General features: G+C 37.0%; 1 protein-coding gene across 1 annotated transcript in view; it reads left to right on the forward strand.

The window, feature by feature from the left end:
* Positions 1–46: 46 nt before the first annotated feature.
* The window catches only part of LOC140147883 (uncharacterized), a 37081-nt gene continuing 16429 nt past the window's right edge, over positions 47–20698 (forward strand). The window contains exons 1-9 of the mRNA XM_072169661.1: positions 47–145; positions 5201–5340; positions 5978–6067; positions 6844–6907; positions 7620–7712; positions 9256–9350; positions 9979–10544; positions 12175–12281; positions 15554–15747. Of these exons, the coding sequence (XP_072025762.1) occupies positions 5221–5340; positions 5978–6067; positions 6844–6907; positions 7620–7712; positions 9256–9350; positions 9979–10452 (936 nt within the window). The 5' untranslated portion in view covers positions 47–145; positions 5201–5220 and the 3' untranslated portion in view covers positions 10453–10544; positions 12175–12281; positions 15554–15747. The remainder of the gene's footprint in view (positions 146–5200; positions 5341–5977; positions 6068–6843; positions 6908–7619; positions 7713–9255; positions 9351–9978; positions 10545–12174; positions 12282–15553; positions 15748–20698) is intronic.

Consider the following 20698-nt stretch of genomic DNA (forward strand, 5'->3'; position numbering starts at 1 on the left):
AACGGAAATGCAAAGGTTAGGTCAAAGCAGGTCAAAGGGGCATCCCCGCAAAACAACGGAGCGGAAGCAGTATCAGTGTACACGATTTTACACACTGCGAGTTTGGAAAGTCCCTTCATTTGAAAATAGTGTGTAAGTTTCTCAGGTAAGAAATATTTGGAGGGACATTTTGTCAGGTATGTTTGGAGTTTAGAAGTTCAACTGGAATCTTTAGTAGGCATTAACATGAATATATTAATTAATCATGAATTGAAAATGAAAATGTAAGCTTAAGATTAAATCATTCATGTTTACACTTTAGCTTTACACAAACATTGCTGCCAAATTGTATAAACATCATGACATTGCATTGCATTACATTGTATATATAAGCTTTTAAAAACCAAATGTAATCAAAATTCCTTTCACCATGGCAGGGGTACGCCCATTACATCAATGTTTGCTACAAATCAAAATGTGTGAAACTGGACATTTATTTTTATAGTGTTGTCTATTTAATAAAGTTAGGCTAGTCTAGTAAAGTAGGCCTATCATGCTATGCTGGTGCTATGTTAGCACCATCTTTAGCCACTTTCAAGGAAGCCGCCCTACCAGCTGTGAGGGGGATGAAGGTACCTGTTGGCTCAAGACTCCTGTAAACCACCACAGCAAGTATGTTTTTATCCCGCACCCTAAGTTTTTCGTTTGGTATGGTCGTTACTTTTTCTTCACCTACACTTTTCTGCACTTTGCCTGTTGACGTCACTTCTGCACCATCCTAGTATAGCTTTTAAAGCTGCAAAAGGATTCACCTTTGAAGATTGAAGATTGAAGAATGGCTTGGCATGCTTGTGTAGGAACTAGAGAGTAGACAGATTTGAGTCAGGACTTGGGATGGCAGTGCCGTACTATTACGCTGACTTTCGTATTCGGCGAGGAGGACGATTTCGACCTCCTGGTTTGTTTACAAACAGAGAGGTAGACAAAAAACCGTTCCGCTTGTCCAAACACTCAAGTATCAGAAGGATGGTCCACAATAGCGTGATTCACGTAACCTGAATAGGGATTAAAAAGCTGTCACGTTGAACCATGTGCTTCTATTGTCCAATTTGCCATCAAGATTTCATATGGAAACAGTTCAGACCCAGTACACGCATCATGTCAGAAATTAATATTTTGTTCTGGGTCTGATTATTCGGACTATTGGGATGGTAACAAGCTACTCCAGTCCAGAAGCCATTACACCGATTCTATATCAGCTGGAATGAACAAATTTGGATGTTTGCCGCCTCATCATAACCAGACTTAGTCAGTCCCACCACTATAAAAGACTTTACACAGAGAAGGTGCTGTGTGGATCGCACATTTGATACAGGTATGGGCAGTGATTGGAGCTGTCATGGGATGCTGGTGCTGGGTGCTAACAGGTACTGGGAAAGCATCACTTACTCAAGAACTCTAGCTTCGAATTTGCACACGATAGTTACGCATTCGATGCTAGAGTGCGTTGCTACATTGTTTTTCGGTCGGACAGTGGTGCAATTTTTTGCACCGGAGGTTATGTATTCTGTTAATGTTGAAATTTGGATGAAAGTTATTTTGATGAGTCAACGGTATCTTTTGAGCAAGATTTGCCTATTTTGGACAGTCTAAAATTTTGTTGAAGTGTAATTTTAGCAACATTTTTGATGCAATCGCCTGTCGTGATCAGCTGTACATATGTTTACTTCTGAACTTCCATTGCTTTACAGGTTGTCATGCCTCAGCGAATCCGACTAGATTTTGAATGCAATGGTCTCTAGCCTAGAATGCGAAGCTATTGGTGAGCATATTCTTGGCTAGACTTCTCGAGCAAGGCATCACCAGCACTAGCATACTACACATTGATGCTAGAGTCCATTGCTATCGTTTTTGGTGCAGTAGATATTGATGTTTAAATTTGGATGTACACCCATCATGTGTGTGAATTTCGGCTTTTGACATTTGGTTTATATATTGGCTCAGCTCCATACATTTGATGTAGGCCTACATGTAATTTGGATGAAAGTTATTGCAATGACTGTATCTTCTGCTTCTGGTGGTTACTGCATAATCTCCTCAAACGTGGGATGTATAATGCAGGCGTGACTGAGCAGACGATGTTTAGTTTTTGAAATGTGCCCCCTTGATGATGACGTCCTCAATGTTTACTGCCTGAATTTTTGACTTGAAAGTTCCTAAAGAAGGTGCCTCCCGAGTATCGGGTGATAATCTATTCCATTCAGCAAATGTTCTTGGGAATAGTGAATATTTGTAACAGTCTTTAAGGGATCTGGAATGAGTGTTTCGACAGTATTTTTTGTGGGACATGAGAGCACATCAGACATATCGAATTGCATTCTGAATACGAAGAATGTCTTTCTGATATCAAATAATTTTCATTTTTGAAATTCATGATATAATAAAAATTTTATTAATTACTAATTATTACAATTTGATATTTTTCACATTTTGATATATAACAGTCCTCGAGTAAATTTTATAAATCTAATGACATATTCTTAAAGTGTATGTAGCTGGGAGGAAAAGCCGACGATCAATTGAAAATTTTGACCTTTCATATTGAAGATATGGATTTTTCCGAAAAAGACCTATTTTTTTGGGTGTTTTGGGAAAAAAATCCATATCTTCAATATGAAAGGTCAAATTTTCAATTGATTGTCGGCTTTTCATCCCACCTACATACACTTTAAGTATAAATCATCAGATTTATAAAGATTACTTGGAGTTGGAGTATTGATAAATATCAAAAATATCAATTTTTAATCATTTGCCATAAAATGTGTATTACATTGTGAATTTCAAAAATCAAAATTATTTGATATCAGAAGGACATTCTTCGTATTCAGAATGCAATTGATATGTCTTATGTGCTCTAATGTCCCACAATAAATACTGTCCAAACGTTCATACCCCACCCCTTAAGCGCAGGTATTTTGACAAATGCCGTGGAACAAGGCTCCCGCTAGCCTTCAAAAGCTCTGTGTCTGATCGGACGCACAACTGTAAAACCTGGTCGGGAAACGTGTGTCCCACAATGTTTTTGTGCGTCTGTACGTATTTTAATGTGTTGGGCAACAGGCAATACAATTTTACAAGGCTCCTGATTGCTGGTATTGCATCGCATCGCATCTCAGTTTGATGCAAATATTTGACTATTTCCTTCCATTTTTCTGATGAGATTTTAAAGATTTATGTAAATGTTATTCTCTATAACAAATTACGTGAATGTAAACTTGCTGATGCTGTACGATAATTAAGAAATTTGTGTTTTAAGATCACACATCGCCTTACCAGGAGAATTTCCATTGACATTGACAGACTTGACCCGACCCCGGAAGTTGTTCGCAAAATAAGTAGTCTCCACAGCAGCCAGTTTGGTTCCGCTCCCTCCACAAAATGTTTGTGTGGAGGGAGCGTAACCAAACTGGCTGCGTAGAAGACTACAAAATAAGGTCAATAATGCTGATTACTGATTGGTCTGTTGCTAATTTAATATTAATATATGCACGATGAGAAGTGAAATTTTAATTTTTAAGTTACGAAATAGGATCATTGCAAACACCAATTTGTTAAGCTTATAAATCACTCATTTTGGGCTGAATCAACTTGCGTCCAATTGAACGCAACGGGTTGATGAAATTTGTTTAACAATGCGTCCAGCAATACAATAGTGCGTCTGGACGCAAAAATGGGAGCCTTGCCGTGGATCTTGTTTTCTTGTGGTGACCCGTGAACTTCGGATTGGTAATAACTGGTGTCTACGGCAACTAATTTGTTGACGGACTTGTACAGAAGTGTTAGCCTCTGGGCTTTTGAGCAAAGGTTGCCTAAAATTCAGTTGAAGTGCAATTTTAGCAACATTTTTGATACGATCAGCCACCCTGATTAGCTGTATTTACTTCCGCATTTCCATTGCTTTATAATTACAAGGTGACGGTGTCATGCTTCATCAATTTTTATTAGATTTCATTAGCAATGGACACAAGTCTTGAATGTGAAGCAAACTCAAAGCTAGACTTCTTGAACACATGCGATCAGCAACACATACATTCTTGTACACCTTATGTGACTGGTAGAATTCCTAGGATACACAATGACAGGGTCAATAGTAGTCTTGCCAGCAAGACTTCAGTCTTTATCATAAACATAATGACATCTACGGACCTGAAGTCTTGCAGCGGTACATAGGGATGCACTGTACGTTTAAGAAAAACAAACTTCAAGCATCAAGAAATATACCTTGTATTTGTCAGTTTTACCTCAGAGATGCTGTAGACCCTCTCTACACAGTGTAGAAACATCTCAAGTAGAATGCTGCTCAATATGATAAATCCAAATCATGAAAATAAAGCAATTTTGCAGAGCAATATTTTGACCACTTTTGCACTAAGTAAATTACTCCATGAAGATTGCAGGTTTTGCCAACTCAGGGGATGTTGAACCCACCCAAAAGTTGAGATCAATGTAGATCAATTATCTCAACTTTGGTATGGTAGTATAGTATAATGGGATTAAAATCATCCATGTACGCCCAAACTCTGGTACAATGGGGATTAAAATCATCCATGCAGGCCAAAACTGTCCTTGAGAGTTCCTCGTCTACATCCTTGGAGCCCAAAATGAGCCCACATATTGTGATGTTTCTTATTTGTGGTACAGATATGAATAGAGTGCCCTATAACTCAGTATGCTGAGTTATAGTTACTAGAACTAGGTCAATAGCCGCTTCCAAGCTGTAACCTACTTCTGAAGCAGCTATTAGGGCTCTGATTTCACCTTTTTGTACCACTACGGTACAGGATTAATGTACCCACAATTTGCTCCAGAAGTGTAGCTTCAAATTTGCTTACCGATTACTTCACATTTTTGAGGCTAGAATCCTCAGCTATCGAAATCTTGTAGAAATCAATGAAGCATGTCACTGTTTTAAAGCAATCGAAGTTTGGAAGTAGACACAGCTGATCAGGACAGGTGATCTCATAAAAATTTTTACTAAATTTTACACTATTCAAAATAGGCAACATGTGCTCTAAAATACAGTTGACTCATATAAGTCCCGGTCTCAGTGCCCCCCCCCCCCATCACACCCTATTAAATAGTAATATGAAGCATCACTTGACCTAAAAACTGGTCCATAAATTGCTCATGACATAAAATTGTTATTTTTATTTTATTCCAGTTTTCACAGATCCATTCAACATGCGGTTAATTAAACTGAGCCATGAGGATCTGACCATATTTGGGCATGATATATCAGCATCGGATTATTCCTTCTTTGCCAAACATAAGGATGCATTCAGGAGAATGTTTAGAGAACAGGTAAGAGGTGTAATTTTTTTTAACCCCATGAAAACTACATGCCTATTGGTCAAAAAGAAGTTTTTATTATCAATTGGACCAATCAGCAACATTGTTAAAATAATTTCACCACACAAAAAATTGGAGTGAATTATTTGCAAAGCTCCATGCTGATTGGTGATTTAAGTGAAAATATCATGTAATTGACCAATCAGAGGTAATGTTAGATCGCCAAGTAGTGCTCAGGGGTTAAAAATGTGATTTATAGTGCGCTACGTACAGGCATAAACCCACAAGCTAACATGACACTTTACAGGTATTCGCTGCACTGTGGCCAAAGATACACCATAAACCATTTAGCAACAAGACTTGCAGCTAAGAAGTGCATACCCTATACATACCGCAATAAACCATCACAGCCAGAATCAGCTCCCGAGTTCTTGTACGGGTAAACGAGACAATTATGCAGTTAGTTAATTTCCTAAGGGAATCTCAGTTTAGCTCAATTATTCCATGAGAACAAGCAGAGATCATCAAAAGCAAGAAAACTTGCAAAAAGATGGACACATACATTGAAAATGATAGGCAAAAAAACCCAAAAAAACAAGAATACATTACTGTTACTTTTACTAATGCACTACATTTCTTACATTTTCAGGGTATGATGTTTTGGAGGCGTTTTATAGTATCTTTTAAGGCTTACACAATGTCGTATGGAATTATAGAAAACCCACTGAAGAAAACAAATGTAAGTATATGTTGACTGCTCAGTGCCAGAAGTGGGTAAGTGCAATAGCTGCCCTGTGATCATTTGGCAATTTACACACAGTATATTGTACTCAACTACACATGGCAGCTACACATGGCAGCTATTGCACTTGCCACTTCTGGCACTGAGCAGTTGAATTGTGTGTACATGATTTGTAACATGATGACACTAAATGAAGTTAAAAGAAGGAGAAAGATGAATTGTTGCCTGAAAATTGAGTGAAATTGGACAATTCTTCTATCACAGAGTGATTATACTAATATTGTCACATGAATTTACAGGCTATTTGTGTTGGATCCAAGGAGATTAGACTAAAACAAACATAAAATCACAGAATTGGACTAGAAAATGGAAAAAGTACTTATAGTCACTGTTTATAGTAACTTTTTCCCTCTCAAAATATGGAGGGGGGAGGAGAAGTAGGAATAATCATGTGACAGGAATATTTGTGTTATAATAAATGCTATGCAATGTTGAAGATCCATGCCGTTTTAATTGACCTTTTCGATAAATCCCATAAGCCTTTGCGAGTACACCTAAGATGTCATCCTTTGATGTCACACCGACTTGCAATGCGCAGGAGCGATGTTCGATAAACGATGTCTTGATCGACGCAGATTAGCGTGAAGTCAAATGATGACATCTCAGGTGTACTCGCAAAAGCTTAAGGGATTTACCGAAAAGGTCAATTGATTTCTACTATCAAGTATTTATGAGCTTATTTCCATCTTTATTTGTTATTATCTGTATTTCAGGGAAGGCATTATCATCAAATGGTGACAGAGGCATATAGTTATCTAGAATGTCAAATCATGAGAAGTAAGTTTTCATTGGACTATTCAGTTAAAATCCATACACCCCTGTGAAAGACTTGACCTTAATCTTCCACACAGCAGGGAGTGTGAATTTCAAATGGGGTTACCTGAATGGTGACTGTATTTGAAATCTGCACTCCCTGTGTAGGAGAATAAGATCATGTCTTCCATAGGGTGTATGGATTTTAACTGAATAGCCCATTATTTTTACCATCTTCTTTCTCAGATAAAGGTGCATCATTTGCAAATGGTCTGAATCTGAATTCAATCTGTACTTATTTTTGTGTGTATGAAATTTTACCTAGCAACTGCGGATGTTATATATCACATATGATAGAGGACATATTTTGCAAATTGCGGTCATTTACAGACCTCCTTGAACCAAGGACTGTCCCCCATTGTAGAGAGGTCCACGGTTTAAATGTGAAAAACTAGTGTGTGTGTGTTTTCCAAGATTTTATTCCAAAGTTCTATAACGTTCCTTCATATACCCTTTATATACCCCGATATTTAAACATGTTCTGGCAATCTTTTCTAACCATTTGGGGATGTTTTTGGAAAATGTTTTGTGGTTACTGGGTGATTAAGTATAAACGCAAAGCTATGAGCAGTTTATTGCTTTTGGAAACAATCATCCACAGCTTTTCTGTAAATTCAGTGCCCTAGTTATTAAAATTAAATTAAGCTTTCTGGATTTGTTTCTTGTGTTATTGTAGATACGACGAGTGCACCCAAGGTATTTGTTGAAGATTCAGGAATTTTAGCACAATCAAGACATCTACTAGGAGGGATAGAAGCTAAGCCATACAGTAAGTGTTTTATATATAGACAAATCCAATTTCATGCATTCAAACACCTCAATGGCAGCCATAGCTGGGTCCCGTCGAGTATAGCCCACCTAAGATATGAAATGATGCGTCCTTGGAGGGGATTTTAAACTGCATTTCATCACCTGTGTTACACGTAGACAATAGAATGATGAAAATTTACAACACAATATAACATAACATTGATTTTTAAGCAGCTTTAATCCACCCAATTGGGCAGTCACAACATCAGTCATGGCCGACTAAATTCTGACCATCACTTGGCACATTGGATTTGTCTATATTTTGAGGGCGAGCGTGGTCTATTGTACAAGTTTGCCTTTGGTGCAAGAGGTTCCTGGTTCAATCTCCAGCGGTGTTAACTTGCTGGGGACATGTATTAACCTGGGGAAAAAAGTCTGAATTTAATTGGCAACATCTGTAGATTAAATTCTGACTCCCTTCTATGGTCCATTTAGAATTTGGAAAATCAACCATGAGACTACTCAGTCCTTCAGGAGGAACATTAACGGAAGTCTCCGGTAATCACAACATTATACTTTATATGTTAGAAAAATAATTACCAAGCACGAATCACTTGGTTTTATTTAAAACAAACTCATATTGACCATAAAAATGAATAAAAACAGCCGCCTCTCAACATGTAATATTCAAAATTCCAGCACCGAAATTGTCTAGTGCAATGACGTCATGGTTAATTGCACTCAATTGTCGTCAGCCATCATTGTATAACAGGCACGTCAGTGCACTGGACAATTTTGGCACCTGGGAATTTTGAATATGGTGTGTTGAGAGACGGCTGGTTTTTATGATCAATAATCAATGTGATTTGTGTGTGATCATTCATTTAAGGCATATTGTTGTGATTGCCAGAGACATCCTTTAAGCCGTCAGTCACGTGTGTAGAGAGTCACACCTATTTATGTTTATTACAGTCAGTTTTGAAAAGAGTAGGGTGTTTACTCTGTCACAATCTGTCCGGTTTGTTCAAGGGAGCCCGTAAGAATAGCATTGCTATTATGGGTACCCTTCTGCTAAAACAGTAAATTCTAAGTAAATGATGGTATGTCAAAATAGGGAACGGGCATGCACCTCACAATGTGCCATATTTACGAGTGTTTTGATATCTAGAGTATCATGGGAGTTGAATATGTTAAAAGCTCTGAACCTGTAATGGGCTATTCAAGTTGGAATAAATAAATGAATGAATTATGAATGAATGAATCCATACACCCCCTAAGGCAGACATGACCTTAATATTCCATACAGGGAGTGTGAATTTCAAATGGAGTTACCTGAATGGGTGGTGCCATTTAAAATCTACACCCTGCGTATTAGGTTAAGGTCACGTCTTTCATATGGGTGTGATGATTTTTAACTGAAATAGCCCATATAACACAGGCAATACCGGTATTTTAAGCAGAATAACAAGGCTGAAAACGGAGGTGGTATGGTATCGCCTTATTGACATTAATACACATCTTTTCTTTGCTCAGAAATTTCATTTTTGTGATTTGTTTTGTAGAAGCATCCAAAGATCCATTCTATATGAAAGACACAAGAGAAGTATTCAGACGTGTATTCGGTGATCCTAAAGATGGGCCATTTCTAACACTAAGGGTAAGATGGTATCATTATCAAGCTACAATCCAGAAACAAAATGGCACGCGCACACATCATCTCTGCATACAATAGTTTTTAAAAATATGTTGTAGTCATCTGGGTACTTTGAAGACACTGCGATATGCAGATTTATTGTACCACTCAGAAATCTGATATAAATAACAATATCATATAATAGTACTACTTTCTAAGTTATTATGATATCAACATAAAATTAAGGGCTCAGATAGCAACCTTTTCACATATTTATTGTGGGACCTGAGAGCACATCAGACATATCGCATTGCATTTTTATAACAAGGAATGTCCTTCTGATATCAAATAATTTAGATTTGTTTTTTTAATTTGTGATGTGATACACATTTTATGGCAAATGATTAGAAATTGATATTTTTGATATTTAACAGTCCTCAAAGTAAAGTGTATAAATCTAATGAAATGTACTTTAAGTATATGTAGCTGGGATTAAAAGCCGACGTTCAACTGAAAATTTTGACCTTTCATATTGAAGATATTCCCAAAATCCTGAAAAAAATTAAGGTATTTTTGGAAATTGTTCACATTTTGCTTGTTTAGGTTCAAATGATTAAACCTCTAATATCTCTTACTCTTTCTCTTTGACCAGGTTTACATCATGTACCCATTATGTATGAAAATGGGGGCAACATTATGCAGGTTACTACGGCGATGGCTAGATGCGCAGGATGGAACAGAAGACGATATATACTGGACTCATCCAAGCGTCGATCTATTTTTCAGTTTTGGCTTCCACGACGACATATCACGCTTGCGATACGACATAGATGAACTTAGGAAAGAACGTGGTATTCATAACGTAGATATTCCACGACCCTTGCATTTATGTCCAAGAGATACTTTACCCGACGAGTTAAAACCACCTGAGACTACTTCCGCTAACAGAGCAGACGTAATAGCCTCAAAGAAAGAGGAAAAACGACTGAAGAAAAAAGGGAAAAAAGAAGAGGAAGCTACTACAGGAGACGGAACGAATACAACTATCACTGGGTTGGAGATGACACGTGGTGCAGATGGCACAAAGTTCAAGGTTCAGTTTGCTCAAGGGGTGTTTCACACGTGAATGTCACACGTAAGGGGAGGAGGTCAAGATTAAAGTGGCGAGGACATCTACAAGTAATGGGAAACAAGAGAACGATGAAAGGTTACAAAAGGGTAAGTAGTGACCTTTTGGTAAATCCCATAAGCCTTTGCGAGTAGATTTGAGATGTCGTCATTTGACGTCACGCCGATGTGCACATCGTTTAGTGAACATCGCTACTGCGCATTTTGAAGCCCCGAAGTGCGCAGTAACGATGTGTGCATTGGCGTGACGACATCACAGGCCTACCCAAATAGGTCAATTGACCTTTTGGCTTTGCACGGATCCACCATTTTGCTACCAAAATGAGGTTCTCCATGCTAAACATGCGCAAAAGTGCATTTTTGTTTGTCACACTTTTCATGCACGCGTAAACACAACTTGCCATAATGTTTTTACATGATATAGGCCTACACCGTAATTAAAGCATGTGTATGACAAACAACGCACACTTTGCAATTTGAACCAAATAGGAAACACAAAAATGCAGATAGAGATAATGCAATGGTAGGTTAGAGGATGGGTGTTGAAGTGAAAGTGCACAGATAATAGGGTTTACTCAGATGACTCATGAACTGAATTCCAATGATATCATTTTAGTATCTATCATAAGCTAGGGTAGGAAGCACACACAATAATGGCGTTCATCTTTGCTGCTATCTCTATTTGGACAAAATAATGTTTTGGGAAAAAAAGTTTTCAAGAAAAATACAATGGATATCCCAAATTAACCCTAACCGAACCAAACATTGAAAACCTCAATTCACAATGCATCTGCAAGTGCGGGTATCCCATGTGATGCGATTGCATCATCATGCAAACAGTTATGGTGACGGAAAGCCAAGGTAGACCCTCACGGAAAGGTATGGCCATGCCCGTGTCTGGCACCTGAGGGGTCACAGGTTCAAAACCGCACCCGTGAAAAAAGCTTTCTCTTGTTCTTCTTTGTTTCTTCCTTCCTTCTTTCCTTCCCCTCGCCAAAAAAATGCCTGGGGCGTAAGGGCTAATAACACCTTAATTTTACCTAAACGAACCAAACATCAAAAAACCTCAATTCACATAGCATCTGCAAGTGTGCGTATCCCATGTAATGCGATTGCATCATCATGAGAACACTCTGATGGTTACTGAAAGCTTAGCCGGCCAAGGGAGACCCTCTGTGGCAAGGTATGGCAGTGTGTGTGTCTGACACCCGAGAGGTCACAGGTTCAAAACCACACCCGAGAAAAAGTTTTCTCCTGTTCTTCTTTGTTTCTTCCCTCCTTCTTTCCTCCCCTCATCAAAATATACCTAGGGCGTTAGGGTTTAGTACCAAAACAACATGAAAAACATGTCAACAAACACACAGGTGTGCTATCATCATGTTTGTAGGACTAATTTTAGGAACAAGTTATGTGGCAAGGTTGGCTAATTCAGAAACCTAGATCAATTTACTTGTTATAAAACACCACCAGAATATTGAAAATCTCTATAATTAAATATTTTGGTATAAGCTTCTTGGAAATGATAAAACAGCATAATAAACATTGTTAGCAATCAATATATCAGTGCTTTTATGCTTTATGAAAATATAGTTTGATTCACCAAGATTGTGGTTCAAAAAAATTAACACATGTCTTAAATAAATGAAACTCTCACAGAATATGGACCCACATGACATTTGAATGATAATGATATTTCTTCCTTATGTATGTATTCCAACAGTATTAGAAGATAGTGTTGATACAATACAAAAGAAAGGGAAAACCAAAGAACAGCTGGAAAAAGAGGAGAAGGAAAAGCAACAAGAAAGAGAAGACAGGGAATACAGAGTAAGTTTTGAAAATACATTAAACACATGCAAGGTGTTCTGATTATATGTGATGCAAATCAGTCGGAACTCGGAAATGTTGATATTGAGATATAGCCAAACAAACAAAATATTTCCTTTTGTTTCCTCTTGTTTAAGAAACTATTTAATTGCTCATATCTTTGGAACTGGTTGTTCAATTTCAATGGGGTTTTCTTCAAAATGCAACTTTGTAAATCCTGTAAGGGCTGGGGTATGAACGTTTGGACAGTATTTATTTTGGGACATTAGAGCACATCAGACATATCGAATTGCATTCTGAATACGGAGAATGTCTTTCTGATATCAAATAATTTTGATTTTTGAAATTCGCAATTTAATACACATTTTATGGCAAATCATTAAAATTGATATTTTTGATATTTAACAGTACTTGAAGTAAACTTTATAAATCTGATGATTTATACTTAAAAAGTGTATGTAGGTGGGATGAAAAGTCGACGATCAATTGAAAATTTTGACCTTTCGTATTGAAGATATGGATTTTTTCCCAAAACAAAAAAAAAAAATTAGGTATTTTTGGGAAAAAATCCATATCTTCAATATGAAAGGTCAGAATTTTCAATTGACCATCGGCTTTTCCTCCCTGCTACATACACTTTAAGAATATATCATTAGATTTATATAATTTACTTCGAGGACTGTTATATATCACAAATTTGAAAAATATCAAATTTTTATAATTTGTCATAAAATTTGTATTATATTGTGATTTTCAAAAAATGAAAATTATTTGATATCAGAAAGACATTCTTCGTATTCAGAATGCAATCGACACGCCTGAGGTGCTCTCATGTCCCACAAAAAATACTGTCAAAGCATAATAAACTCTCATTCGAGATCCCTTAATCATTGGATTTTTTAAGTGAACAAAATAATGGAAATCATGCAAAAAATGGATTTTACTTTGCTCAGGAGTAGCACTGATGGGTGCTGTATGAGGAGATGCTGTAACAATTTTAATAAAGGTCATTGGTAAACGTAATAAAGAATGGATGGTCGGGTCAACAATAGAAGGGGCAGAATTGGGAAATAATCAATAACTAACGATTGCAGTGATGCAGTAGTAGATAATGAAAAGATATGTAATAGTTTGTTATAGAGGCAGTCCGAATAAGATTCCCAAATCAGTCATTATGTGGTATGAACCCTTAATACTCTGCATATGTCCAAGTTTTGAGAAATTTTCTCAAAATATCAAGAGCTATTCTAAGAACCACTGAACTAATACTACAACTCTGGCGGAAATTTGTTGCCACACCCGCACGTTCTGGTGTTAACACCCGTACGTTCTGGTGTTAAAAGCACGCAATCGAAGCTAAATATGTGATATTTCCGTATTATTTTGTATAATAGTTGCAAATGCACATTCAGATTACACTTGCCCCTTCCCCACCCCCCATTTTTCAATGTTGGGAGATTGTAATGTAGAAATGTGACGATTTTGTCCAAATCAACATTGCAATAGGGGTGTGGGGAAGGATGTTGGCCAATTAACGCTCAGGTGTGGCAACATTTTTCACCAAGGTTGTAGGCTTGTTTGTACTAATTTTCACATATTTTCCATGTTGATTTCATATATGTGATGCAATCAAGCAAAATCAGTCAGAACTCGGAAATATTCAATTTGCAGTTTCCTATAGGATGTAAACAGCATTCACAAAACTGAATTTTGCAGAAAATCCCATTGAGATTGAAGAACCAGTTCCGAAGATATGAGCAATTGAAGAGTTTCCAAAACAACAAGAAACAAAAGGAAATATTTCCTTTCTTTGACCATATCTCAAAATCAATATTTCCGAGTTCCGACTGATTTTGCTTGATCGCATCACATATGGTCATGAAAATTTAAAATTCTGAAATTTTGGAATTTTAAATTTTTTTTAAAAACTTGTCGCCTGCAATCAACACCCATGTGGAGAGAGTTAATATGTGACCAGGTCCAACAAAACCCGGAACAAGTCGCCAGACATGTTTTTGAGTCATAGACCTTTAAAGATGACATTCCCATAAAAAATCAAATTTCGGAATACATGGTATTTGACCTTTGGATTGAGTGGACTTTCAAATCCTTGAAAGCACTTATTAAAAAGATGTTTATTTAATCAATAATTGACAGTTGAACTATGATAATCCCTATTCAATCCTGTGTAAAGCAGGAAACTAATTAGCCCATTACTCAGATTAGCAGTTCAGCAAAAATATCAAGGTATCATTTACAAAATTATCCATATCTTGAAAAGTATTGATGCTGTTTATAATTTTGGTATCATTTTGAAGCTTATTGTCATGTACTTACATTTTATTCAAATCATGAAATAATTGCAGTAGCAGAAGTAATCAGGCCCATTACATGGTGTGCGCCCTCGCTTGTTCCAGGCTGGTGAAACTGCAATACATGTTATAGATAGAGATCTACCAAAGGTCAAGGTTAAGATTGTTGTATTAATGAAGCATAAAAAGAAAAACAAAGTAGACTGACTGAACTGTAAAAAACATACAGACTCAAATTTTCTTGGAACCGACCATGCTGTTCCAGTTGACCCACTTCTTTAAAAAAATATACATATCCAAATTTTTTAATATGCCGAATTCAACAGATCATGAGTTTTGTTTGTTTCACTTCCTGCCTTTTAGATTAAGAATTTATAAGGGCAGCCAATCCAAGGCAATTTGAAAAAAAAAAATTTAAAGGGCACCAAGGCAATTACATGCTTTTCAATGGCTTGAAAACATACAGAAATGTAATTGGGTTGTTAAAGGGGCATTTCGTGATCCACAGCCTCATCCCCCACTTTTCTCAAAAAAGTTGAGATTTTTATACCACTGGAAACCTCTGGCTACATAATGTTTATGTACAAAATATTTCTTGCAGATTAATTCGTTTAGCAAAGATATCGTGAAATTTGAATTTCGTTCTGGTGCACCAGAACGAAATTACAACGCATTGTCTATGGAGCAGTGTAATTCACATAATCATGCATAACTCGCGAACGCAAAATCGGAATCAACTGAAATTTTGGGAATAGGGTTTTTCGTGGATATGTACTGAAAAATGTCATAAAAAGAGGATGCTAGGATCACGAAATACTCATTTAAAAGGGCACCAAGGCAATCACATGCTTTTCAATGGCTTGAAAACATACAGAAATGTAATTGGGTTGTTAATTGATTGATTGATTGATTGATTGATTGATTGATTGATTGATTGATTGATTGATTGATTGATTGCAGAAACATCGAGAAGCAGATGCCAAAGCAGTGGAAGAGGCTTGGAAGAAAACCAAAGAAGCCAACAAAGGAAAGCCTAGAAGCGCAGAGTCGGAGTATCTGAGAAAGAAAGCCAAAGAAACATTTGCGAGATTGACAAGGAGAGGGCAAGAAATTTGGCCTGGATGACCCACTCATCAAACTGTTTAGGGAAGCAGGTAAGACTATGAAAACAATCTCATTGCTAATGACATCATTCAGTAGCATCCATTTAAAACCCATAGCTCGTACTTTGACCTGAAGTTGTCGGGTATGAGTTTTTGTATTCAAAGGTCATTCTGTGATGTGCAAATGTAGTAAGGTTAAAGAACTTAGCCATAAGAGATGAGAATGGACTATTCCATTTCAAATGGAGATATCTATTTAGGTAACTGCATTTGAAATTTGCACTCCCTGTGTGGAAGATGAAGGGGGTGTATGGATTTCAACTGGAATAACCCAGTGTTTGAAATCATAGTGTAAGCTTATAGACGAATCCAAGGAGCCAAGTCATGGTCAGGATTTGGTCGGACATCTTTGGGTAGCTGCTAGCACCAATCTGGTGTTTTGAGCGTCCAATTGTGCAAATAAAAGCCGCCTAACACCTAGAGAAGATGCAAGGACGAGGAGGATTAATAGAATAATAGCTAATAATATATATAATGGAGATAATTCCGCAGGTACTCCCGTCGCATCTATTCATACATAGTCCTTTTGTTCGCAAGTACATCAATGCATAGATACCGCGTGTAGTTAATCCGATTATTATGTCACTTCAACAGCGAATAGACCATGCTGTGTGTTTTGTCGAAGGGATCTGTATTGTGTTATTCTTTTGTCTACCTGTGTTTTCGCGGAAGGTGTAAAACGGGTGATGGAATGCAGTTTAAAATTTCCGCCAAGGCCGAATCATTTCACATTTTGAGTGCATTGTAGCCGACGGCTACCCAACTAAAGGCTGCTAGTCAGATGTAGGAATGCGTGTATTTGGATTCGTCTTTAGACTAAATCCATCAGTCGCATATATTTGTGTAACGACTGAACAACCTTCTGTTCGTATCGCGTTGTACTCATGAAAATATTCTCACACGATTTTGGTTGTGCGCCATAGTGCGACTGATTATCGGCGCCCTCGTACTTCACCATTGTTCTGCGCCATTGAGACAGGATTGCACTCTGAAGTTCTAAAAACATACATTCAATAAAAAAAATCTTGGTCAAAAGGATAATTTGGACGCAACTGCATGCTCTCAATGCAACCAGATCCAGTTGCAAAGTCTGACACTTTTTAACATACAATTTTTTCAGTAATCAACTGTCAAATTTGACGAATGAGGGCAGCCGTCTATAGTAAGAATTCCAATTGAATGAACGCAGCGTTCAACAGCTGCACTCGATCCAACTGCGATCGTATATTGCGTATTTTAAACTACAACGTTAACGCACAACCTTGGATAAAATGCTAACCAATCACGAAAAGTGCGTTGGCATGGTTGGATTCACTTCGCGTTACTCACGCACAGATCGCTGCACGCTGGCGTACATCGCGCAGTGTACGCAAAAATTCGTCACGCTATTGAAAGCTGCGTTCATTCAATTGGAATTCCCACTATAGTCTCTGACTACCTCTCAGTTTGTTCCCCACTGTTTGTTCCCAGTGTACTGTTTGGTCACTGACAATAAGCCAGTGACTAACACAACCCTGGATGGAGGGTACACAAGTTTGGTTTGGGAAGGGATGTGCCTCAGAGAATCTGAAAGTGCACCCATATTTTCCAAGAATTTGTTTGTTTTTGTTTTGTTTGTTTTTGCTTAGTTTGTCTTTTTAGGATTTCTGGTACATTTGCGATAGCCTCAACAGGCTATTCACACCAAAACATGTAAATACTGTACTGCAGGGTTGACAAAAATGTCCTCTTTTTGTTATTTTTTCTAATAAAAAGGTCTAAAGTGGGAGAAAACTTTACATAAGGTCTACTTTTTGATGAACAGGTGTTAAAAAATAAAACAGAAAGACAACTTTTAGGGGGTTAGGTTCACTTTTTTACAAAAAAATAAAAAAGAGATACGCACATTTCATTAAAAAAAGATCCACTTTTTGAAAGTCACCTGCACCTCCCAAAATGAATAGTGCATACCGGTCTGGTACCTGTAGTCAATACAAAAAGTGTGTTTTGGAGGATGACTGTGTAAGGCAGTGTTAAGAGTAAATGCAATTCTTACTTGATGTTTGATGTCAAATTTTGGTCGATCCTTCATGTAATTATTTCGTGTAATCTAATCCTAACTCTAACCCTAATCCTAACCCTAACCCTAAGCCTAATCCTAATCCTAACCCTAATCCTAACCCTAACCCTAACCCTAATCCTAACCCTAATCCTAACCCTAAACTAACCCTAACTCTAACCCTAACCCTAACCCTAACCCTAATTTCGTGTAAAATTACATGAAGGAATAACCCACCCAAATTTTGTTTGTCCTTTTCACATTATTATCATGTAAGCTAGTCGCAGGTGCAGCTTGTTCCAAAAGTGCAAAATCTGAATTTTGACCAGTTTTAGGGAGCTCTGCCCAGGCATGTTATTGAATAATACTTTGATACTATCATATGTGCCCATCCACCACAAACTGGTCGTAAAGTCAGCATTTTGCAGTTTGAGATACAATCAAAAACAGTATATGGATTTCTATGTAAAATATATTAGGAATTTGACCTTTGATGAACCATAACTTCACTTCCAGATGTCCAATGAAGCTGGTTGAGGTGTCATTTTAAAGCTGAAAGTGCATTCTTTCAAAATCTTCAATAAACAGAAAATGATCTAGGGCCGACTTTACTACCACAGTACCACTTCGTGGTGGATAGTCACATATATACCGTAAAGATTCGCCCAATGGCGCACATGGACTCCTTTTCCTTTGCCTTATTTCACATACAAATAGAGAGCTCCCTCTTCTGAAAATCCCAATAAGAATCTAGGGTCCTTGCCCTTATTTATTGATTGGATTTTTACGGGAGGGCACTTATAGTTTGTGCTTAAAATTCCAGTTATGTCAAGGGATCCCATATGCGCATTAGGCAAATCTTTACGATATATGCACCAGCGCTTTACTTTTGTCAGTAATTACATGCATTTTGTACATCTCTGTGGTCTATATGCTTTAACAAATTACTTCCTCAGAATAATATTTCCTGGAATTTTATGCTATTTGATTCATTGTAATGTAACTGTGGGATGGGGTACAGCAAAATTGAATTGTTTTGAGAGCCAGGTCAAGGTTTTATGAACTTCACACGGAATGGTTTTTGAGGGGTTCTATTCTATTTAATGCAGTGTAATGGAACTGTGGGATGGGGTCCAGCAAATATTAATTAGTTTTTGAGAGCCAGGGCAAGGATTAATAAAGTACACAAGGGGCAGTTTTGTGGAATTCTATTCTATTTGATTTACCACTGTAATTATGTTACTGTCAGATAGAGTCCAACAAATTTTAGTTTCTTTTTGAAAGCAAGGTCAAGGTTTTATAAACTTCACAACAGGTGTTTGTTGACTTTATGAGTCAATTATAATTTTTTCTTGAGATAGTGGTGTAACAAGAGTTTTGCGCTCTTGTGGAAAAATCAACTTGAAATTCCCCAGGATCAGGGCGTAGCCAGCTTTCTTCAAGTTCAAGTTCAAGTTTTATTTCACCATCATCATATCATATAGGTAACAAAATATAGAGAAAGGATGGTAGGACAATCACAAGAGCAAAGCTCGAAAGACGTGATTGCCCTCAGTGCAAAAAACGAAAAAGACGCCTACAAACAACAGACAAAGACGGGGTGAAAAACGGCAGACTGACAGTACTAGTGCAGACAGACAAAGACGTTGGCAATGGCATTTAAGGAAAATGGAGGGATAGAAGTATGTTAACTTAAGTACAACTTACAATATTATGATACAATTCTGAATACAATATATCTATGAGTATGAAGAAATTAAGTAATCTTTATAGTTGCGTTTAAAAGAATTAGGAGACAAGGCCAATTTGATTACGTCGGGGATAGAATTCCAAAGCAATGGACCCTGCCTCCTAATAGTGTTTCTAGCCAAATATTTGAATATTGCAGGACGAAAACAATGGGATGAACGAGTGGAATAACTATGGATGGCCATATTTTTAACGAAGTAATTTGAAAAATTAGACGGCATGTTGTTAATACTGAAATTATACATAAATAAAGCTTTGATGAGTTTATGAATGTCAAAAATATTCAAAGTATTTAGCTGAGAAAATAAAGGCGATGTGTGGGCCAACCAGGTTGAATTAGTACATAACCTGATAATCCTCTTTTGTTTAACAAAAATAGAATTCAAATTACAATTGTTGGGATCTGCCCAAATTATATTACAGTAGTATAAATGGGGTAGAACAAGTGTATTGTACAAGGTAAATAACGTATTACACGAAAGAATATGCTTAAGACGATACAAAATTCCACTATACCTTGAAACAATATTGGTAACATAAGAATTATGAGCATACCATGTAAGAGATTCATCAAGAATAACACCCAAAAATTTTGTATGAGTTACTTTAACAAGTTCAATGCCATCAATAAAAATGCGTGTATTGTGGTAAGTGCGATTACTATGGCGGTTTTTAAAAATAATATAATTTGTTTTTTTAACATTAAGGGACAACCTATTAGCTTTGAACCAAACAGAAATATTAATTAATTCATTGTTAACAGAACTAATAAGTTCATCGAGGGCCGAATTGGACAAAATAGCATTGGTATCATCTGCATAAATAAAAAAAGACAAATCTTTTGAAGAATACACAATATCATTAAGAAAAATAATAAAAAGAAGGGGACCCAATACCGAACCTTGAGGAACACCGCATTGAACAGTACTTTGATAAGATTTACAATTATTGAACACAACATATTGTTTTCTGTTTGAAAGGTAGCTCCTGAACCACTCCAAGGCCTTTCCACGGACTCCATAATGGTGAAGCTTCTCAATGAGAATATCATGATTGATCGTGTCGAAAGCCTTGAGAGGTCCAGGAAAATACCCAATGTATGGTGGCCTTTATCAAGATGAGAAACGATCTTATTGTATGCCTCTAAAACAGCCA

Source organism: Amphiura filiformis, chromosome 3, assembly GCF_039555335.1.
Source record: "Amphiura filiformis chromosome 3, Afil_fr2py, whole genome shotgun sequence".
Classification (NCBI taxonomy): Eukaryota; Metazoa; Echinodermata; class Ophiuroidea; order Amphilepidida; family Amphiuridae; genus Amphiura; species Amphiura filiformis.